General features: G+C 45.6%; 1 protein-coding gene across 1 annotated transcript; it reads left to right on the forward strand.

The window, feature by feature from the left end:
* The first annotated feature begins 341 nt into the window (after nucleotides 1-341).
* LOC117349499 (high choriolytic enzyme 1-like) lies at nucleotides 342-17,290 on the forward strand. The gene is made up of 9 exons (XM_033923006.1): nucleotides 342-449; nucleotides 5,854-5,920; nucleotides 7,134-7,211; nucleotides 9,015-9,173; nucleotides 9,354-9,471; nucleotides 11,140-11,318; nucleotides 13,707-13,788; nucleotides 14,771-14,892; nucleotides 17,085-17,290. Exons 1-9 carry the CDS (start codon nucleotides 369-371, stop codon nucleotides 17,150-17,152), a joined length of 954 nt encoding a protein of 317 aa, XP_033778897.1. The 5' UTR covers nucleotides 342-368; the 3' UTR covers nucleotides 17,153-17,290.
* Nucleotides 17,291-19,463: the final 2,173 nt, after the last annotated feature.

The following is a 19,463-nucleotide window of genomic DNA, read 5'->3' on the forward strand; positions in this document are numbered from 1 at the left end:
GATTATAATACATATTTAGAGCTTTGTTTGAGATACGCTTTGCTAAGGAAAGTGTTGCTTTATAACTTTTTAGGTGTGTTTGTATTGTGATCTGCTTAGTTTTAGGCAGAATATAAATAAGATTTCAGCGTGTAAGTTTTATTAATTAATCTTGCCTCCTATTTAACTGTCTGTATGTTTCCCTCCCTTTCTCTCTCCCTCTTCCTCTCTTCAGTGCTGCTGAGTTTGGGCCGTTAGAAACCACACAGGATTTCCAAAGTCTTTCTCTGCCTTCCAAACTTAGCAACTTCTCAATTCTCCTGGGTATATAAGTGAGAGCAGGATGGGCTTGGTGTCAGCCGTTACACCTGTAGAGGACTGAGGGAAGAATGAGTCCTGCCCGTCTGACTGTGATCGCCACGCTCCTGGCCACAGCTTGTGGCCTCCCACTGAATGGCAAATACAGAGAGGTGAGTGTTGTATCAGCTGTCTTCCCCCCCCCCCCCCCCCTCAAATTGGATCTCCCTCTCCTGCATGGAGTTTTGGTTCCCTCAGTCTCTCTCCTGTATGTTGGGATGATTAGTTTTGGTTCTCTCTGTCCTGCATGAAGGAATAATTGGCTCTGGTCGTCTCAGAACTTCTGACCACACTCCTTTCCCCCCCCCCCCTCAACCTCCATCTCCATTTCAGTCTTTGAGATCTAGGAATTATATCCACTTTCACAGTTTGACCATATTTAACCAAAGTAAATTATGAATTAGGGTTGAGGATTACAGAATTAGAGGACACAGACGAGAAATAATGAAATTAATTGCAGGCTCAGGAACCTCCCCCCCCCACTACACTGAAAAACTCCAGAACTCCAAAAATGTAATGGAAAATGGAAGTTTTAAGTGTACTTGGGGGGATTCACCTCTCCAAACCACCCCCCAACGGGAGCACGAGGACTCATATATGTAGTGGGGGTCGACCCAGGAGAGTGGTGGGTTTGTTGTGTATTTTTTTTGCCACCGACATTCAGGGAGCCAGAGAGGGAGGGTGCGAGGGCTGTTGGATCCGCGATAGGGAGGGAGGGAGGGAGGGGGGGCTTCTGGTGGGTTTTACTAAACAACACTAGAGATTTTTAGCATGGGCAGACAAGGTAAATACTCTGACACGCCTAGGAGGAGAGCGTGGCACAGTGGCTAGAGCTCCGACCTCAGCACCCTGAGGTTGTGGGTTCAAATCCCACACTGCTCCTTGTGACCCTGGGCAAGCCATTGCCCCAGGTACATTAGATAGATTGTGAGCCCACCAGGACAGATAGGGAAATGCTTGAAATACCTGCATTTAAACCGCGTTGTTTGGTTGTAAAACTAGAAACCTGTTTAGTAAAAGGAGCCCATAGTTAATGACAGCCTTTTTTTCTTTTGACAATTCTGGGCCATAGACCGTAAAGTCCACCCGGCGCCGTCTTTCGATTCCAACTCCGGCAGTCGCCGTTAAAGCGCACTACGGCCCATCCAACCGTCTGGTTGTTTGCGGATACCTACTGTACTTTCAAACTTTTTTTTTTTTTTTTTTTAAGGAACAAAGTAAAACGATTATATCATATAAATAGACATTCATTATAAATAATTTCACAAATTTTTGAAAATTCAAATCCATATATTCCATTAAATGCTATCATTCCTCCAAATATTTTATAAGACAAATCCTATTCCCCCCTTCCCTTATGTTATAACATTTTATTGAAGGAAACAAGTAAATATACAAATAGATATGCAATACGATTAATTTCACAATTATATTTCTATCATTCCTCCAAAATATATTTCCATATGACCTATTTCAAACCCCCCCCCCCATTCTTTTTATTTTATATTCAATTATTACATTGTAATACATTTCCATATAACCAATTCCATCCTACTCGTACATCCCCCAATTCCCTCCCCCCCCTTGAATGGAAGGTTACACAAAATACCAGGTATTAGGATGCAATGAACGTTTCGAAAGCTTCAATGTAAAACATTAATTTAATTTAATTTTTTTAATTCTTTATTTAATATTTTCTGATACAATGAGAACAATGCAAAACACAATTTAAAATGAATATGCCTCATAATATTTGTTAAACTAAGAGAAAAAGAACAGAGAAACATGCCATTACACATTTTAAACATCCCCATTGTATATCTCATCCCCCCCCAAAAAAAAAAAACCTAATTCCAAAAACCATAATGATCAGCTGAATCCTTCAGAAATTTCTTTTTTCCAATCTCCCCCATATCTCAAATTTTGCCCATTGGTTGGTTAAAATAGACGAGAGTCTGTATTTTTCACATACTATTCCTAAGCGCTCCCTTACATAAGAACATAAGAAGTGCCATCTCCGGAACAGACCCTAGGTCCATCAAGTTCGGCGATCTGCACACGCGGAGGCCCCGCCAGGTGTACCCTGGCATAGTATTAGTCCCCACATCACTCTAAGCTTCTCATAAGAGATGTGCATCTAGCTTACCCTTACCTATGTCACCTTAAGCCACTCATAAGGAGGTGTACATCTAACTTACCCTTAAACCCTAGAACGGTGGATTCCGCAATTACCTCTTCTGGGAGAGCATTCCAGGTTTCTACCACTCGTTGCGTGAAGTAGAACTTCCTGATATTTGTCCTGAACTTGTCCCCCCCTTAGCTTTAGTCCGTGTCCTCTTGTCTGTGTCACATTGGACATTGTAAATAGTTTTTTATCCTGCTCTATTTGGTTGATTCCTTTCAGTGTTTTGAAAGTCTCGATCATATAATAATAATAATAATTTTATTCTTGTATACCGCCATACCCAAAGAAGTTCTAGGCGGTTCACATTCATTAATTACGATCCGCGGTGACACACGGATTTACAAAATTTTAACAAAATTACATACAGTGAAGAGTGGCATATGGGGAACACTTTAACTGAGAATTAGCAGTAGTAACGGTAAAACAGAAGGTAGGGTTGGAAGGAAAGCGATAACGAGAGAGAGACCTAGTAGGGAGAGGGGGGGGAGGAGGGGGAGCAGACAGAACGGGGGGGGGGGGGGAGTGGGAAAGGGGAGAAGCAGGGGGCAAGGGGGATTAAGAGCCCTGTTCGCGGAAGAGGTGCGTTTTGAGAAGTTTTCTAAAACTAAGGTAAGAGGGGGCCTCAAGTATCATTTGGGCAAGCCAAGGGTTCAGCTTGTCTGCTCTTCTCAAGGGAGAACAATCCCAGTCTCTTAAGTCGCTCCTTAAGAGACTGGGTTTGTTCTCTCAAGGTAGGTAACATTCCTGAGCTAATGTTAATCTGGCAGCTGTAAATGTCAAATCCAAAAGTTTAGATCGAGAAAATGTTAAACCTTCTATTCTCACTCCCTTTCGGGGCTAAGCTTAAGTGGGGTCTGAATTAGTCTGCTCACATACTCGTGTAAAACATTAATAATCGTACTTTGTGCTCTAAATGAAAGATTTTGAATATAAGGGTCCCAAATTTTCAAAAAGAGACGAGCTCGTCTAGGAAATCTAGGATACCTACTGTAAAGTCTGACAAACGATGCCCTCATGTCCCAAGTTGGCGGAGTTCCCGTCGATGTCCTCCCCCCAGCCCATCCCATAACGAATCGCCGTGTACGGGACACAATCTGTGCAAGTCCGTCCCGTATCGGCCTCAGTTCTTCAATTTAGACCATTTTACTTTCTAATTAGAGATCCTCTGTGTTTATCCCATGCTTTTTTTATTTTTATTTTTTTTATTCCATCACCGTTTTCCTCTCCACATTCCAGGCATCCACCACCTTCTCTGTGAAAAAGAATTTCCTATCATGACTCCTAAATCTACCTCCCCGCAACCTCGGTTTACCATTTTCCTTTCTCTGGAAAAGATTTGTTTCTATATTAATACCTTTCAAGTATTTAAATGTGTGTATCGTATCTCCCCTGTCCCTCCTCTCCTCCAGAGTATACATATTTAGGTCTTCCAGTCTGTTTTTCATACTCCTTTTGGCGCAAACCCCCTACCGATTTTGTCGCCTTCCTCTGGACCGCTTCAAGTCTTAATATCCTTCGCCAGATACAGCTTCCAAAACTGAACATAGTACACCCAGTGTGGCCTCACCAACAACCTGTACAGAGACATCAACACTTCCCTTTTTCTGCTGGTTGCTCCTCTTTCTATACACCCTAGCATCCTTCTGATTACAGCCACCGCCTTATCACATTCTTATCACTTTCAGATCCTCAGACACTCTCACCCCAAGGTCCCTCTCACCTCCCAGCACGTATGGCTCCCCTCGGATTTCTACTCCCCAAATGCATCACTCTGCACTTCTTTGCACTGAATTTTATGTATAACAATTTTTATTGAAAGAATCGAATAATCATCACAATAGGATAATACAAAAATACATTCAATACAATAAGAATTACAATAATATTTCATACAAATTTAAATCATTCTTTCAAATTTAATTTCCATATGAATTAATTCAATCTTATCTACACCCCCTTAATTCCATCCCCTACCCACTATCTTCCCCTAAATGAAATCCCTCGCCCTGGATGAAAGTTGACAAAAATAAAGAATTAAAATAAATAACTGGAATGTAATTAGTAAACCTAAATTTTCATAATAAATCATTGATAACCAAACTTCGTATTTTTGGTGAAAGATTCTGAATATAAGGATCCCAAACCTCCATAAAAAGATGAGTTTTTTTTAGGCGAACCTCGAACCTCCCAACTCTCAAATAAAAATAAGCGATGTAATTGATTCCTCCAATGCCAAATGTTAGAACCATTTTGCAGATCCTTTTTCATGTTTTCCACTCCCTCCAGGAGTATCCACTCTGTTACAAATCTGGATATTATCCGCAAAAAAAAAAAGGCAAACTTTACCTTCTGATCCTTCACCAATGTCGCTCACAAACATATTGAACAGAATGACCCTGGTCCACTTCCTACTGTTAAGTCCTGTTAACCCTTTGGTAACTCTTTACCCAACATATATTACCTTAAAAATTCTATGTCATCGCTTATTCTATTCCTTCAAATTTTGAATGTCATTTTTGTTTTTAGTTTGGATGTAATCTGCCTTGAACCGCAAGGTAATGGCGGAATAGAAATCACTAGTGTAATGTAAAGAAAGGTCTGGAAATCTCCTTATCTTCCCAGTCTCATCCAAAATCTAAGCAATAAACCGAACCCCCTTATTTCCCCAAGATCGGAATATTACATTAGTCATTCCCGGGGTAAAATCTCCATTTCCTTGAATAGATAAAAAATCCGTTACACTCGGATAAAACTCCCGTAATGAATTGTCCTCTTATAATATACAAACGATATCTGATTCAATAATGAGTGATTTAATATGATGACTTAAAAAAATACAACAACCAATCAAGGCCGCTGTATGTAGGGACAGTGTCTTGTCTCTACTGGGTCACAAATTTTATCAAGAACCTTAGCCAGAAACGCACGCCAAGGGCTTGCTTTTCACAGTACCGGCACTTCCGGACCAGCCGGTAATTTGGGGAGAATCACTCGGCGATGATGGAGAATTGCCTGTGGTTCGTTTAAATATTAATGAGTCCATTTTACGGCCATTTTTTAAATATTTGTGACCTGGTCGTAATACATTTGCATGGCAACGTCGGAGACCGCCAGGAAGCTCAGAAAAGACCGCGGCGAGCCGTTCCGATAATTGCGCGGTAATACACTGCCACGCTGGAGCCGGTTTGAGAATCTGGCCCCTAGTCTCTTGTTGTCTGTCCGTCTTAACAAAATTGTAAACTTTTAAGGGGCATCTCTATGAATTTCTTCTACATACATTTTGTATCTTACAGAAGATGGCAATAATGGTTATCACTTTCTTTCCTTTGCAGGTACAGGATGGCTATAACTCAGTCCTACTGCTTGGGAAGCCCCACGAGAAGGAATTCTTTCCCTCCGGTAACTAACTGCGGGCTGGCTTTCTTCCAACCTAGTCATGAGTCTGGAAGCTCTACCATTTGGACCATTCGGGTACACAAGCAGGGTTGCCAGTTGGCTCCAGATTTGCCTAACAAGGTTGACCCCCCAGTTCATGCAGTGAATTGGAATTTTGAGTTCCCAATTGCAAAAGCAAGACTACAAGTCCCAGCATGCAGTGGGATAAATCCTGAACTAGGATCAATCTACTGGGAAAACCTATATTCCAGTTATTAACCTGCTACCCTACCCTATCAGTAACGATGTCGGCATGCTAGCAGTTCAGAAGCTGTTCGCAGACTAGGGACAGTGGGAGGGAGCATCTCTTCAAAAGAGGAAGAAAAATTACCAGGTAGTTTTTAATGAAAGCTCCTGGTGCCAGGATCGCAGCCCTGATTCCAGCTGCGCCAGAGGAGAAAAGAGAAACCACCAGGTCTAGGGTTACCATATGACTCCAGAAAAAGGAGGATGGATTGAGACATCCGGGTTTTACTTCCATTGAAAGCAATGGAAGTAAACCTCAGATGTCTCAGTCTATCCCCTGTCAATGGAAGTAAAACCTGGATGTCTCAATCCGTCCTCCTTTTTCTGGAGCCATATGGTAACACTAAGACTGTCCAGGCCCCCAAGTAGAGGTACGGGGACTGAGGGTCATAGTGCGGTCACTACCTCACCCATGTCAAGAGTCTGAGTCTTCTGGTTTGCTCCATTGCAAACAGGGAGATGTAGGGGATTTTTTTTTTTTTTCTTCTGAGATAAGTAGGAAATATAATATCGGAGGGAGATTTTAGGATACTCCTGGATTTCCAACAACTCTATCATGATACTTTGTGGGATTTGCAACCCTGATTTCAAAAGCTCATCTTTTTAGGGTGACCATATGGCTCCAGGAAAAGGAGGACAGATTGAGACATCTGGGTTTTACTTCTAGTGAAAGCATGGAAGTAAAACCCAGAGGTCTCAATCCGTATGGGATTTGTAGCCCTCGATTCCATTCATCAAAATCAGTGCTTCGGGGGCCAAGATGCATCAAGATGAGGTTGTCAGAAATCCAGGACTGGCCTAAAATCCTCCTCCTGAAATTGGTAACTTGGAAGCTGGATATAGGTACATGCCACCTCACCCCATCCCAACCCCAAGTCCAGGTTACCCTACGGATTATCTAACAGTCTTTTCATTGTCATTTCCAATGCAGTTGGAAGACTGAGGGCAGACAGCAGCAAGAAGGATCCGGACATCTCAGACCAGATCCTGAAGGTCAATGAACACCTGTGTGAGTCGCTGTTTTGAGGTTTGCGTTCTGATTTTGGAGGGCCCTAGCAACCGTGTTGTACTCCATGCATGGCAGATCATTGCCTTCTGACTCCTAAATTAAGGATTAGGCTAATCCAGTACTGGTTTTAACCCAAGCCATTTATAAACTTTGTAGTTCTTTAGAGCTAGAAGTCCCTGCATGAACAATGATACTAGACATCATGGAAAACCTGCACATGTCCTTTTTTTCGAGGGTGTCTGTCCAGGTTTAACCAGCTCTGCCGACTCCTACACAGGCCCGGCCACTGTAATTGAATCTTCATGGAGCCAGCAGCAGCAATGAAGTAAGCCAGCTGCTGCAGGTCTGCCCCGGAAGCCACCTCTCTGCAGTGACTTCCTGTTCCCGCATAGGCGGGACTTGCGGAGAGACAGTTTACGGGGCAGGCCGGCAGCAGCAGGTTTAGCTTGCTGCTGCTGATGGCTTCCTGAAGATTCAATTACAGCAGCCGGACCTGGGAGGAGGTAGGTAGAGAGGTCGAGAGCCAAAGAGGTCATGAGGTGAAGCAATGTTGGCGTGGAGGAGGCTGGAGAAATAGCATGAAGGGAGGGAGGACTGGAGAAACAGCATAAAGGGAGGGACGGAGGGAAGGGGCTGGAGAAACAGCATGGAAGGAGGGATGACTGGAGAAGCATTAGGGAAAAGAAAGAGTGCTGGAAAAAAAGAGCATGGAGTAGGGTAATGCTGGATGGGAGGAGCGAGACAAAAACAGCAGGAGAGGAGGTTGGAAGGAGAGAGAGGAGTACCCATGGGAGGGGGGATGGAAGGAGAGAACGAGAGAAAGAAAGACAGAAGCACCCAAAGGGTTGGAAAGAGAGAGTATGAGAGAAGTACCCTTGTAGGAAGTGGGTTGGAGGAAGGGAGAGTGAGAGAGATAAGCACTAAAAGGGTACAGAGGATGGGGAGGGGGGGGGCTAAGGAAATGGGTGAACTGTGGGTGGGGCTGTTGGTGGAGTCATGTAGCCTTTTGTTTGTCTTCACAAATATGGTAACCCTATGCATGATGGTGACACCTAGGACAATGTGGGTGAGGAAGAAGATGGAGACAAGGTGGTGGGTGACGTGAAAGTGAAGTGGAAAGCAGCAGTAGAGATGGGGTGGAAGGGGACCTGGTAAGAGTGGGGTGGAAGGCAGCAGTGGAGTCATTTTTGCTGCCAGCGCAGGCCCCAAAGGCTTTCCTCTGCTGCGTCCCACCCTCACTGATGTCATTTCCTGTTTCCTGTCTGGCGGGTCACGGCAGAGGAAAGCTTTCAGGACGGCAGCAAAAATGAGTCTCTGCAGATGCTGGGGATGCGGGAAAGGGGTACTGGGGAAGGACAGGCTTGAGAGATAGGAGGGCAGATGCCGCAGAGGAGAGAGGGCAGTGTCGTGATGCCTTTGGGTGGGCCTGAACCAAAATGGGTGGGCCTGTGCCCACCCATAGCTACGCCATTGGGTGAAGTAGATTCATGATCATCATTAAGAGCGACACCTACTGGCAGAGGGAGGAGGTGAAGAAGGGAAATGATGATTATGGCTGGGCATGAGAAAAGCAGTTTAGACAATGGTGAGCATGAAGGAGACCTGGCAGGAGTGATGAATGATATCGAGAAATGTGGGAGTGGCTGGACTGAGGCAAAGGTGGAGCAAATAGCGATTACGGTTGTGGCAGAATGAGTGATCTGAATGATGGTGGAAGCCGAGGGGGATGAGGCGGCCGTGGGCCCGACAGAAACCTCACACGCTTCCATATCGGTTGACTTTCTTTTCTTGTCTTCTCCCCAGTGACGGGCCAACTTCCTTCTCACAGCCCTCCCATCATCTTTGGCGACATCGCTGTCGACCCGCTAGGAAATTCTGACCGCTGTGCGTCCGACCGTTGCCGGTGGCCCAGTGCTGACAATGGGCAGGTGGTTGTCCCATATGTCATCGCCTCAGTCTTCAGTAAGAAACACTGATTACTACATACTAAGATGCTTTAGGTAACAAAAGGACGGCAAAGCTAAAAGACGCGTTTCTTTTCACAACTGGGCAACAGAAACGAAAAAAAACACATCCTTAGCTTAATATTCCATTCTTCCTCTGTCACGTTGAACATTTCTTTTTCTCTTTGCTTCCTCTTAGGTAATAACGAGCGGGCGGTAATCGAGAGCGGGCTGCAGTCCTTCAGCTCCAGGACCTGCATCAGATTCCAACCACGGAACAACGAACAGGATTTTATCTCCATAGAATCTCAGTCCGGGTAAGTCCACGTCGGAACCGAGGGGCTGGATGAATCTTTTGTCTCCTTGCACCAGGGCCAGTTTACTTCTGGGGAGGGGGGGTGGGGGGGGGGAAAGAAGCAGCTGCGTGAAGCGGTATGAGGAGCAGGTAAGAGGACGAGCCGAGAACAAGTACCATACGAGCGACTGGAATAAAAGGAGATATCCAAGTTTATCCAAGTTTATTAAATGTTTTTGATTTATCGCCTATTCAAAATTCAAGGCGATGTACAGATATATAAAAAATTTTTGGTAACACACTTACAATTATTAAATTAAACAAACGATTATCTAAAATACAAATATAACATTACATTTAAAGGGTATATCAACAAATTATAATGAGACAAAAGGAAAATTATTTAATGGTTACATTCAGTATTAAAATCATTGATTCAATTTTAAAATATTTAATTCAGGGGAAAAACAATAGGAAGGGAGACAAAGACAATTGACCTTTTGAATTAAGAATGCGAAAAGAAAAATTAGTCATTAAAGGCATCTATATATAGAAAACTTTTAAGTTCGGACTTAAATTTTGCTAGGTTTTTTTCCTGTCTTAGGTACAGTGGAAGATTGTTCCAAGATTGAGGGGCTGTTATGGAAAAGATTGTGTTACGCCTTGTGTTAATAACTTTTAGTGAAGGAATTACTAATAGGTGCTGGTCTTGAGATCTAAGAGATCTAGAGGTAGTGTAAGGTATTAAAAGTCTAAATATAAAGGCTGGAGTTTTATGTTCTAAGGCTTTAAAAATGAGTAAACATTGTTATGCTGGTGAGGTTTACTATTTCCGGTAGTGCGTCGCACGTGTGCTCAGAGGGACAGGTTCTAGAAATGGCACCTACGTGGGCGGTGCCGAGCCGCATTAAGAGCGCAGCTCCAAATTGTTTAACCCTTTATTTGGCATTGTTGCTCAGAAGCTCTTATGGGCGATCTGCATCAAGTTCCACCATCTGCCAATTAAATGGTTAATTAACTTTAATTGACATTAAGAGTCATTAAAAAAACCACAACAAAATAATTTAACACAGATTGAAGTTACATGTGGAATTCGGCATGGCACCTACCAGGGGTGTCAGGTCAAAAGCGCGCCGGGATAAAGGCGCGCGCAGACAATTGAGCGCAGCGCGGAGGTGCGCACCGCAGAAAATTACTGTTTTTCGGGCTCCGATGGGGGGGGAACCCCCCAACTTTACTTAATAGAGATCGCGCCACGTTGTGGGGGCGTTGTGGGGGGTTGTAACCCCCCACATTTTACTGAAAACTTCACTTTTTCCCTGTTTTTAGGGAAAAAGTTAAGTTTACAGTAAAATGTGGACGGTTACAACCCCCCAAACCCCCCATAACGCCGGCGCGATCTCTATTAAGTAAACTGGGGGAGCTCCCCAACAAAACCCCCCGTCGGAGCCCCTAAAAACTGTAATTTTCTTCGGTGCGCGCCTCCGTCTTGCGCTCAGTTGTCGGCGCTCGCCTTTGTCTTTCGCGGGGTTGTCTATGAACCCCTACCAGGCGCTTAAGAATGCCTCCCTGAAAAGTGGGCGTGGTTAGGGGGGGGCGGAGAATGTGTGTGGCATGACGTGCGCCGGTAAATGAGCATACTACCCCTTCACCTCTCACTCCCACTCTCCCATGTTCTCTGTCCCTCCAGGTGCTTTTCTTTCATCGGGAGGAACCGGGGCCTGCAGGTGGTCTCCCTGCAGCGGCAGGGCTGCGTTTTTAAGGGCATTGTGCAGCACGAGCTCCTTCACGCTCTGGGATTCCATCACGAGCAGAACCGCAGCGACCGGGATGGTTTCGTGGACATTTTCTTTGAAAACATCATGCCTGGTGAGGGGGCGCAGACGCGTACGACTGTGGAAAGCCTGTGCCTGGGCTGTGTCACTAAAGCAGCGATCCAGCGGGGGGGGGGGGGGGGATAAAATACAATCTTTATTTATATACCGCCAATGCCTCCATGAAGTTCAGTGGCGTAGCGAGAGTGAGTTGCGCCCCTCCCTGCTCCTTTCTGACACCCCCCCTGCCGCACGCGCGCCCCTTTCCTGCGTGCCTTTTAAATGTTCCAGGCCTGAGCAGCATCAAGAACCTGTTGCCCGCGTCGTGTCGGCCAGCCTCTGCCGTCACTTCATAAGCGCGGGGCCCGGAAGTGATGGCCAAGAGAGGCGATGCTGGTAGCATAGGGAAAATGAAAACGGTACGAGGGAAGGGAAAGGGCGCACGGGGGGGGGGGGGGAGGGCGGAGAGGAGACTGGGCGCCGGCACCCTTACCAAGACCGTGCCCATGGCGGACCCCTCCCCCCCGTACTACGCCACTGATGGAGTTCACAGCGGTTTGCATAAGTAATGATGGTGATACAAATTATTAGGTAGTATTACAAGTTTTGGAATTAATAATAACAAACTCTTGAAATAGATACGTCTTCAGGTCTTTTTTGAAGCACTTAAAATTAAATTACTGGTTAATAGTAGTTGACAGTGTTTTCCAAACTTTTGCCGCTTGATATGCCCGTGTGCAGTTAAAAGTTTTATTGTACGAGGGCTATTCAAAAAGTATCCGTATCCCACCTTTATTCATAAAAAAAATAATCGTATTCAGATACAAAAATCTAATACTAATCTCCTTCAAAGGAGTCCCCTTCTTCCAACGGTTCGGCCACTGTCGGAAGCAGCGCTGGAACGCCTCTTTTGAGATTGCTCGCAACAGGTCCGTTGCATTCTGCCTGACGTCTTCTCTTGACTGAAATCTGGTCCCTTTCAGGGGCATTTTCAGCTTGGGGACGTCACAAGGGAGTCATGTCGGGAGAGCAGGGAGCCTGACGAATCACAGGTGTGTTGTGTTTGGCCCGGAAACTGAAGAATGGGCAGGTGCGTGATCGTGATGGAGCTGCCAATTGCCCGCAGCGTTACGAAGGTGGCGCAGAACCTCTTGGTAGTACCCCTTGGTGATTCGACAATCCTGCATCTCCAGGGTCCTCACTCGGTCAGTGACGATCTCATTTCTGGATGTTGAGGGCCTACCAGAACCTGCTTCACTCTCCACTGATGTGCGGCCATCTCTGAAGCGGTTGTACCACTCCTTTATCTGTGCGGTGCCCATTGCCTCGTCCCCAAAGGCCCGTTGAATCTTGCGGATCGTTTCCACTTGGGAATCGCCAAGCTTTCCACACAATTTAATGCGGTAGCGTTGTTCAACTTTTTCTGTCATTTTGTCAAAAATGAAAATCGGACGGCGCTCATTTACACTTCCTCATTCATCGGCGGTCTGCCGGTGACTGACAGCTTCTGTAGGCGGGGGAAAAATTCAAGCATGCGCATTAGGGTCTCCTACTTACGTGCACCAAATCACACCTCCCTAGCTTTATTTGTTTATGCAAGAAAAATTAAGGTCTGATACTTTTTGAACAGCCCTCGTATCTTATATTCTGTATGACTGGATACTGAAAAGTGTCGTCATTTCTTAGTCAGCAGTTTCTCTAAAATGTATTTTAAATAATATACAATAGAATTTATAAAGTATTCTCCCTTCTATAAGTAGCCAGGGTAATTCTCGGAGATAATGTGAAATCTTATCACTTTTCTTCAATCTGTATTGTATGTGTGTGTGTGGGATCTGATCTAAGGAATTGCTGAGGTGGGAGTCGGGGTACAGAAGAGGAGTGAAAAACACAGCCTTCCACACCCCATCCCTCATGGCAACTAAAAACCTTTCAGTCCGATCCATCACGTAATCCCCTTCTCTCTTTCCATCCCTTTAATTTCTCAAACGCTCTTTCTTACCAAACTTTTAGGAAGTCAATCAAAACTTATCTCATTGACAAATTTCTCCGACTCCATTTCTACCATGATGTACTTCTAAAACACTTCCAGGAAAAATTTTATTAATCTTACCATGCTAATGTCATTTTGAAAGTTGTTTTTTTTTGTTGTTTTTTTTTTTCTAATATCGCTGTCTGTATACAGTCTCTTCCTCTGTAAACCGCTCTGAACTGTTTGTGGTATTGCGGTATATGAAAATAAAGTTGTTGTTATTATTATTCCTTTTAAATTCAGCCAGTGTAGGGAGAGTCACGAATATGGGCGGGTAGATCATTCCAAAGTTTTGGTCCATGTAGCCGGTGAGCAGAAGAACCGCTCAAGTACTTCATGTCCCACTGCTATGTGGTCAGGTCTCAAAGTATGAGCCGTGATATCTCCTAATGTCCTCCTCTTTCCCCTCAGGCATGGAGAGTAACTTTCGGAAAGTGAATACGAACAACCTGGGGACGCGCTATGATTACAACTCAATAATGCACTATGGGAGGTAAGACAGGGCTCCGGCATCGCACAGAACCCCACCACCCTGAAGGAAAAGACGGGTTTAGCAGCCAAAATAGGGCTTCAAAGAAGGTCTGGACAGGTACCTGGAGGACAAAGGGATTGAGGGGTACAGATAGGAGTAGAGGTAAGGTTATAGGGATAGGATTAGAGGTAAATTACAAAATTAGTCAGAGACCACTGTTCAGGCAGTGGGCCTGATGGGCCGCCGTGGGAGCGGACCGCTGGGCGAGATGGACCTCTGGTCTGCCTCAGTGGAGGCAACTTCTTATGTTCTTATGTTCTTAAAATCAGCTTCTTGGTTTCTGTTCCGCCAGGGATTAGGACTGAGGCAGAGGGAGATAATGGAAATCTCTCAGGATCATACACAGAGGCAGAGCCGGGGATTAGAACCAAGTCATAGGCATAGGGACATAATGGGAATCTCTCAGGATCACACACACAGAGGCAGAGCCAGGGATTAGAACCAAGTCATAAGCATATGAAGTGATTTATCCTGAGGTCACGTACCCTGAAGTAGAGCCAGGGATTAGGACTGAGGCCCAAGAAGATAATGGGAATCTCTCAGGATCACACACACAGAGGCAGAGCTGGGGATTAGAACCAAGTCATAGGCATAGGGACATAATGGGAATCTCTCAGGATCACACGCACAGAGGCAGAGCCGGGGATTAGAACCAAGTCATAGGCATAGGGACATAATGGGAATCTCTCAGGATCACACGCACAGAGGCAGAGCCGGGGATTAGAACCAAGTCATAGGCATACGAAGTGACTTATCTTGAGGTCACGTACCCTGAAGTAGAGCCAGGGATTAGGACTGAGGCACAGTGGGATCGTGTGACTAATCCCGAGGTCACTCGCACAGATAGGGACAGAGCTGGCAAATTTGGTGCACACGTGTAACAAAGAACGTCATGCATATGCTGCTGGTACTGACCAGGCTATTTTGTTCATGTTCTGTGCAGAACTGCCTTCTCGCGTAACAGGCGACCCACCATTGTCCCCAAGCCAGACCCCAACGTGAATATTGGAAACCGGCAAGACTTCAGCCCTGAGGACATCACAAAAGTCAACCGCTTGTACTGCTGTAAGTGTTTGGGGGTCTGGCCTTATGACATAACTGCAGCTCTGCAGTCGCACTGGACGACTGAGCACCCCCAAGGAAGGGTCAGCTGTGTTCAATGTAGCACCTCCCCCCCCAATTGTTTTGAAAGTTTTGAGACCAGTGCCTTGGGACCAGCAGTATAGCGAGGGAAGGAAGCACCCAGAGTGGTGGCATTCAGCAACGCCTGACCAAGCACCTCCCCCCCCATACTTCTCCAAATTTTCACCCGCAGCAAGCAAAACAAAGAAATTGACCCTAAGATATCCACAGAGCATAAAATCCAGGAGAAACCAAAAAACACTGTGGAGTGACGAAGTTCCTGAAATGGACTTTATTGAAAACGTAAAAGATCCACATAGAAACCTTGAGGACCTAATCCGCCGAGAGCATGGGACCCAACACGGTCCGTGTTTCGGCAAGATGGTCTTCTTCAGGGGTCCCTGATCGTCCTAAGGTAGTAGATACGTGGAGCAAACAGTCCAAAAGTGCAAATGCGTGGAACTCTGTAGCCTCAGCTATCTCTCTGATGTCATTTCCTGGTCCCACTGCTTGGGACACCACCAGAGTACCTCACTCCTCCCCCCCGCACCCCTGAGTAAAGCCACTCCCCATATTCTATAAATAGTGCCCAAATGTAGATACATGATTGGATACACAATTATAGAATAGGGCCAGTTAGGCCCATAATAAAATTAACTGAGAAATAATTAGTGATAAAATCCAAGAATTGGTGCTAACTTCTCTCATGGGGCATTAATGTGGGAGGGGCATTTGCGTGTCAGGAGCAGTCCAATTATTCGCACTAAAATGCCACATATAGGCCATACGTGGCCTATGTGCTTGCACCTAAAGTTTTTAGCGCCTAACTGCAGACTCGACGCTAGTATTCTATTAACAGATTTGACGCACCGACTCTGCCAATCTAGGATACTAGCTTAGCACTCGGTTTTGGGCGACCTTCCTAGAATTTACTCCCCTCGGGCCGGCGTGACACCACAGTGCCTTGGGCCCCCCTCTCTTCCACTCTCCGCTCCTGAGAACGCCTCCTGCGTTTTTTGGCGGGAGCCTGTGTTCCCGCTAAGCGGGGCGCGCTGGCAAATCGCGCCTACATTTTTACGCGGTCGTTCACAAGAATGCGGAGCCAACTTTTCAAACAGAATCAAACTACAAAAAAAAATTAAGCTAAAGTAGATCAGTTACTCTATGCGTGACGGTGTTTTGTGCAATATCCTGAAATGCACTACTGATATTGGGCTTAAAAATGGCTGGGTTTTAGAACTGGTGCAAGATTTTGCACGCTCCAAATTTGCAACAAAATTTTATGTAGTGCCTCATCAGGGCTGGGGTTACCAGACGTCCGGATTTCCCTGGACTTGTTCGGGGGTCTGGACGGCTTTTCGAAACCCGGCACTTTGTCCTCTCAATCGCGTTGGGCATGCGCGGATTGCCTCCTGCCTGATCAAAGCAGGCAGGTGGGGGGCGTAGATGGGCGAGCTTGGGGGCAGGTCTAGGGTGTCCGGATTTTACGATCGTAAAATCTGGCAACCCTATTCAGGGTGGCTCTGAGTCCGGAGCCCAACCTGGCTGGAGACCCACGAAGGCGGTCTCCATCGGCCCGTCATTCGGTTGGCGCTCAGTGCCTCCACCTGGGGAAAAGAAGTGTTAGCAGGTGGGTTCACCCTCTTCCCCCCCCCTAGAAAACAAACAAACAAAAAAAAGTCTGTGAACAAAGTCGGCTAATAAATTATGGACACTTTTATTTGCACGATGTACACAGGCCTGGTCATGAACAACTTTCAGTGGTTCCAGAGATATATGTACACACCCAATCCCCACCAATGCCGGGCCTCTGATTTAGCTCCGTCCGCTTTCCTGACAAGCCCTCTCTCCTTAATTTGGCTCCCAAGTTCTCGCTCGGTCCGTGGAAGCTGTCAGGGGTGGGTGGCGGCTGATCTGCCCAGGCCTGTGGGCCTAGTCTTGCAGTAGCCTCCTGGGACCCTTCCAAGAGTCTACTGGCTGGTCCCCGGAGGAGCCCTTCCACTTCTTAGAGGGCACCTTCCTTCCCATTTCCCCTCCTTTCTGCTTTTGTGCTTAAGGTTGCCTTCGTGGTGAAGGCGTGGGGGAGGAACAGCTGCCTGTATTGCAGTGATTAATCTTCTATTTTTCCACTTCAGCTCGGGAATGGAATCGGAAACATCTCCTTCAGTATAAAACAAAGCCTGAAGAGGAACAGCACCTTTGAGGAGATTTCACAAGCTAATTACAGCTGGATTGAACCCCGCTCTGCCCAGACTTCTTGAATTTCTCACCACTTCCTGAATTCCTCACCACTTGAAAAGGTTATTTGTATCCACCTGACCATTCTCACCTGGCTGCTACTTTACGTAAAGAAAAATGAATTCATACTGCTGCCTCGATCCCTCCCCATGACTGGGCTTGCCTGATTTCATCTTTTTTTTTTTTTTTAAAAAGAGGCTACCTGGCTCCACCCCATTACACTATAATCCCGCCTTGTTCTGTCCCCGGCCACACCTCCACACGAACCTCGTGTCTCTTTCCCGAGCTCGAGACCACATCTGGAGGGCCTCTGTGCATGCGCAGAGGTCCTCCAGACGCAGCCCTGAGCTCGGGGGCCTTCCAAAACCTGGACTGCCCGTTTTTGGAAATCCCTCCAGGCACATGGACAGACCTCTAAACAGAGGACATAGCTGAATTTTCCCGGCCCTCTGGTAACCCTACCCATGACCCCTGAAAAGTTTATTCAATAATGAAGACAAATTGTCCTGTAATATTTCTGATATGTTGCTATTGCATTGCTCCAGGCACCAAAGTCAGATTGTGAGCCGGCTGGGACAGAGAGGGAAAATACTTATGATTACAGTGTGCCCCCGCGAATTCGCGGTTCGCGGACTCAATCATTTGCGGTCTGCTCCGACCGCCTCTTCCTGTAGCACAGCAGCTCCCGATTGGTGTAGCCCGACTTTACTACAGGAAGAGGCGGTCGGAGCAGACCGCGGGTGATTCTCTTTCACCCGCCGGCGCTCCAGCTGCCCTCTCCTGCCTCCCCTGCCTTTTGACAGGCGAAAACCCGCATTTGCGGGTTTTTGAAATTCGCGGGGGTTCCTGGAATGGAACCCCCCGCAAATTTGGGGGGAAATAATGTACCTTGAGAATGAATGTGACTATTGGGCAGACTGGACGAACCTCACATTTTCTAGGCTATGCTAATACCCGATTACCAGTCAATGTATTGTAAACTGCTTTGGGTGAATCTCTTCATGAAAAGGGCAGTTAATAACTTCCAATAAATAGCATATATGGCGATAGCTGCATTATTAAATTGCTCAGTTGCCTATGATAAGAGCCTCGTCGGTGGCTGTATGTTTTTACTGCTTTCTCAGCTGTATTTGTGCCTATTTGATCCAGAATTACCTGAGCCCTGATGCAGGCATATTTATGCTGAAACTCGGCTGTGTTGGGTCTTTCTATTTTGTGCCATTGGATGCTAGATCTAATAAACGTACCTTTTGTTTATATAACAGCCGTGCTTTTTTGCTTGCTAATTTATCCTTCATTTTTATTCTAACATATATGGTGATGCCTGGAATAGAAACGATGGGGGGGAAAAAAAGTATCAAATGACAAATTTATCGAAAAGATAAGTCTTCGCCAATTTTCTAAAAGAATAATAGGACGAAGCATGGAAAATAGTTTCGCTTAGCCAGGCATTCAGTTTGCCTGCTTGAAATGAAAGTGTTCTGTCCAAAACTCTCTTTATCACGACAAGATTTTCATGTCGGATAGGCAAATATTACATTACATTACATTAGTGATTTCTATTCCGCTTGTACCTTGCGGTTCAAAGCGGATTACATAAGAAGAAGCTGGACATTTCCAGGAGGGTACGTGACATTTAGGGTAAGACATAGTTACAGAATGAGTATAGATTTGGTAACATTGGATGAAGCAGTTATATTACATTACATATCAAATCTTTTTCCAGGCGTTGGTAGGTAATATGAATCGATAGGATGAATTAGGTTTTTTTTTTGTTTTGTTTTTTTTTTATTGGTCGGTTGAGGATATGGTGTCAGGGAGTGGGTAACCTGGTCGGTGTATGTGGAAGAGGAGATTAGGTGTTTTGAATATGCTTTTTGAAAAGTAGCGTTTTGAGTTCTTTGCGGAATGCTTTGAAGTCAGATGTTGAGGTTAACAATCTGGTTATGGAGGGTTCGAGTTTTGCTGCATGCGTTGCTATGAGGTTATCGTAAAGCTTTTTACGATGAGTGCCGTTGAGTGGTGGGTATGAGAATGGTGTCAGTGTTCTTCTTATTCTGGGTGGAAGGTTACGGTGTAGGCGATCGATTAGATAGGCAGGTGCTGTACCGTTGAGTACTTTGAAGATTAGACAGTATAGTTTGAATTGGATTCTGGCTCTAATCGGTAGCCAATGTGAGTCTAGGTAGGCGTTAGTTATGTGGTCATATTTTCCGAGGGAATAGATTAGTCTGAGAGCCGTGTTCTGAATGGTCTGTAGTTTTTTGATCATTTTT

Source organism: Geotrypetes seraphini, chromosome 16 (genome assembly GCF_902459505.1).
Source record: "Geotrypetes seraphini chromosome 16, aGeoSer1.1, whole genome shotgun sequence".
Lineage (NCBI taxonomy): Eukaryota > Metazoa > Chordata > Amphibia > Gymnophiona > Dermophiidae > Geotrypetes > Geotrypetes seraphini.

Coding starts and splice junctions, on each gene's coding strand:
- LOC117349499 (XM_033923006.1), top strand. CDS start 369: ATGAGTCCTGCCCGTCTGACTGTGATCGCCACGCTCCTGGCCACAGCT. Junction 7,212..9,014: donor GAAGGTCAATGAACACCTGT/GTGAGTCGCTGT, acceptor TCTTCTCCCCAG/TGACGGGCCAACTTCCTTCT. Junction 13,789..14,770: donor TCAATAATGCACTATGGGAG/GTAAGACAGGGC, acceptor TGTTCTGTGCAG/AACTGCCTTCTCGCGTAACA.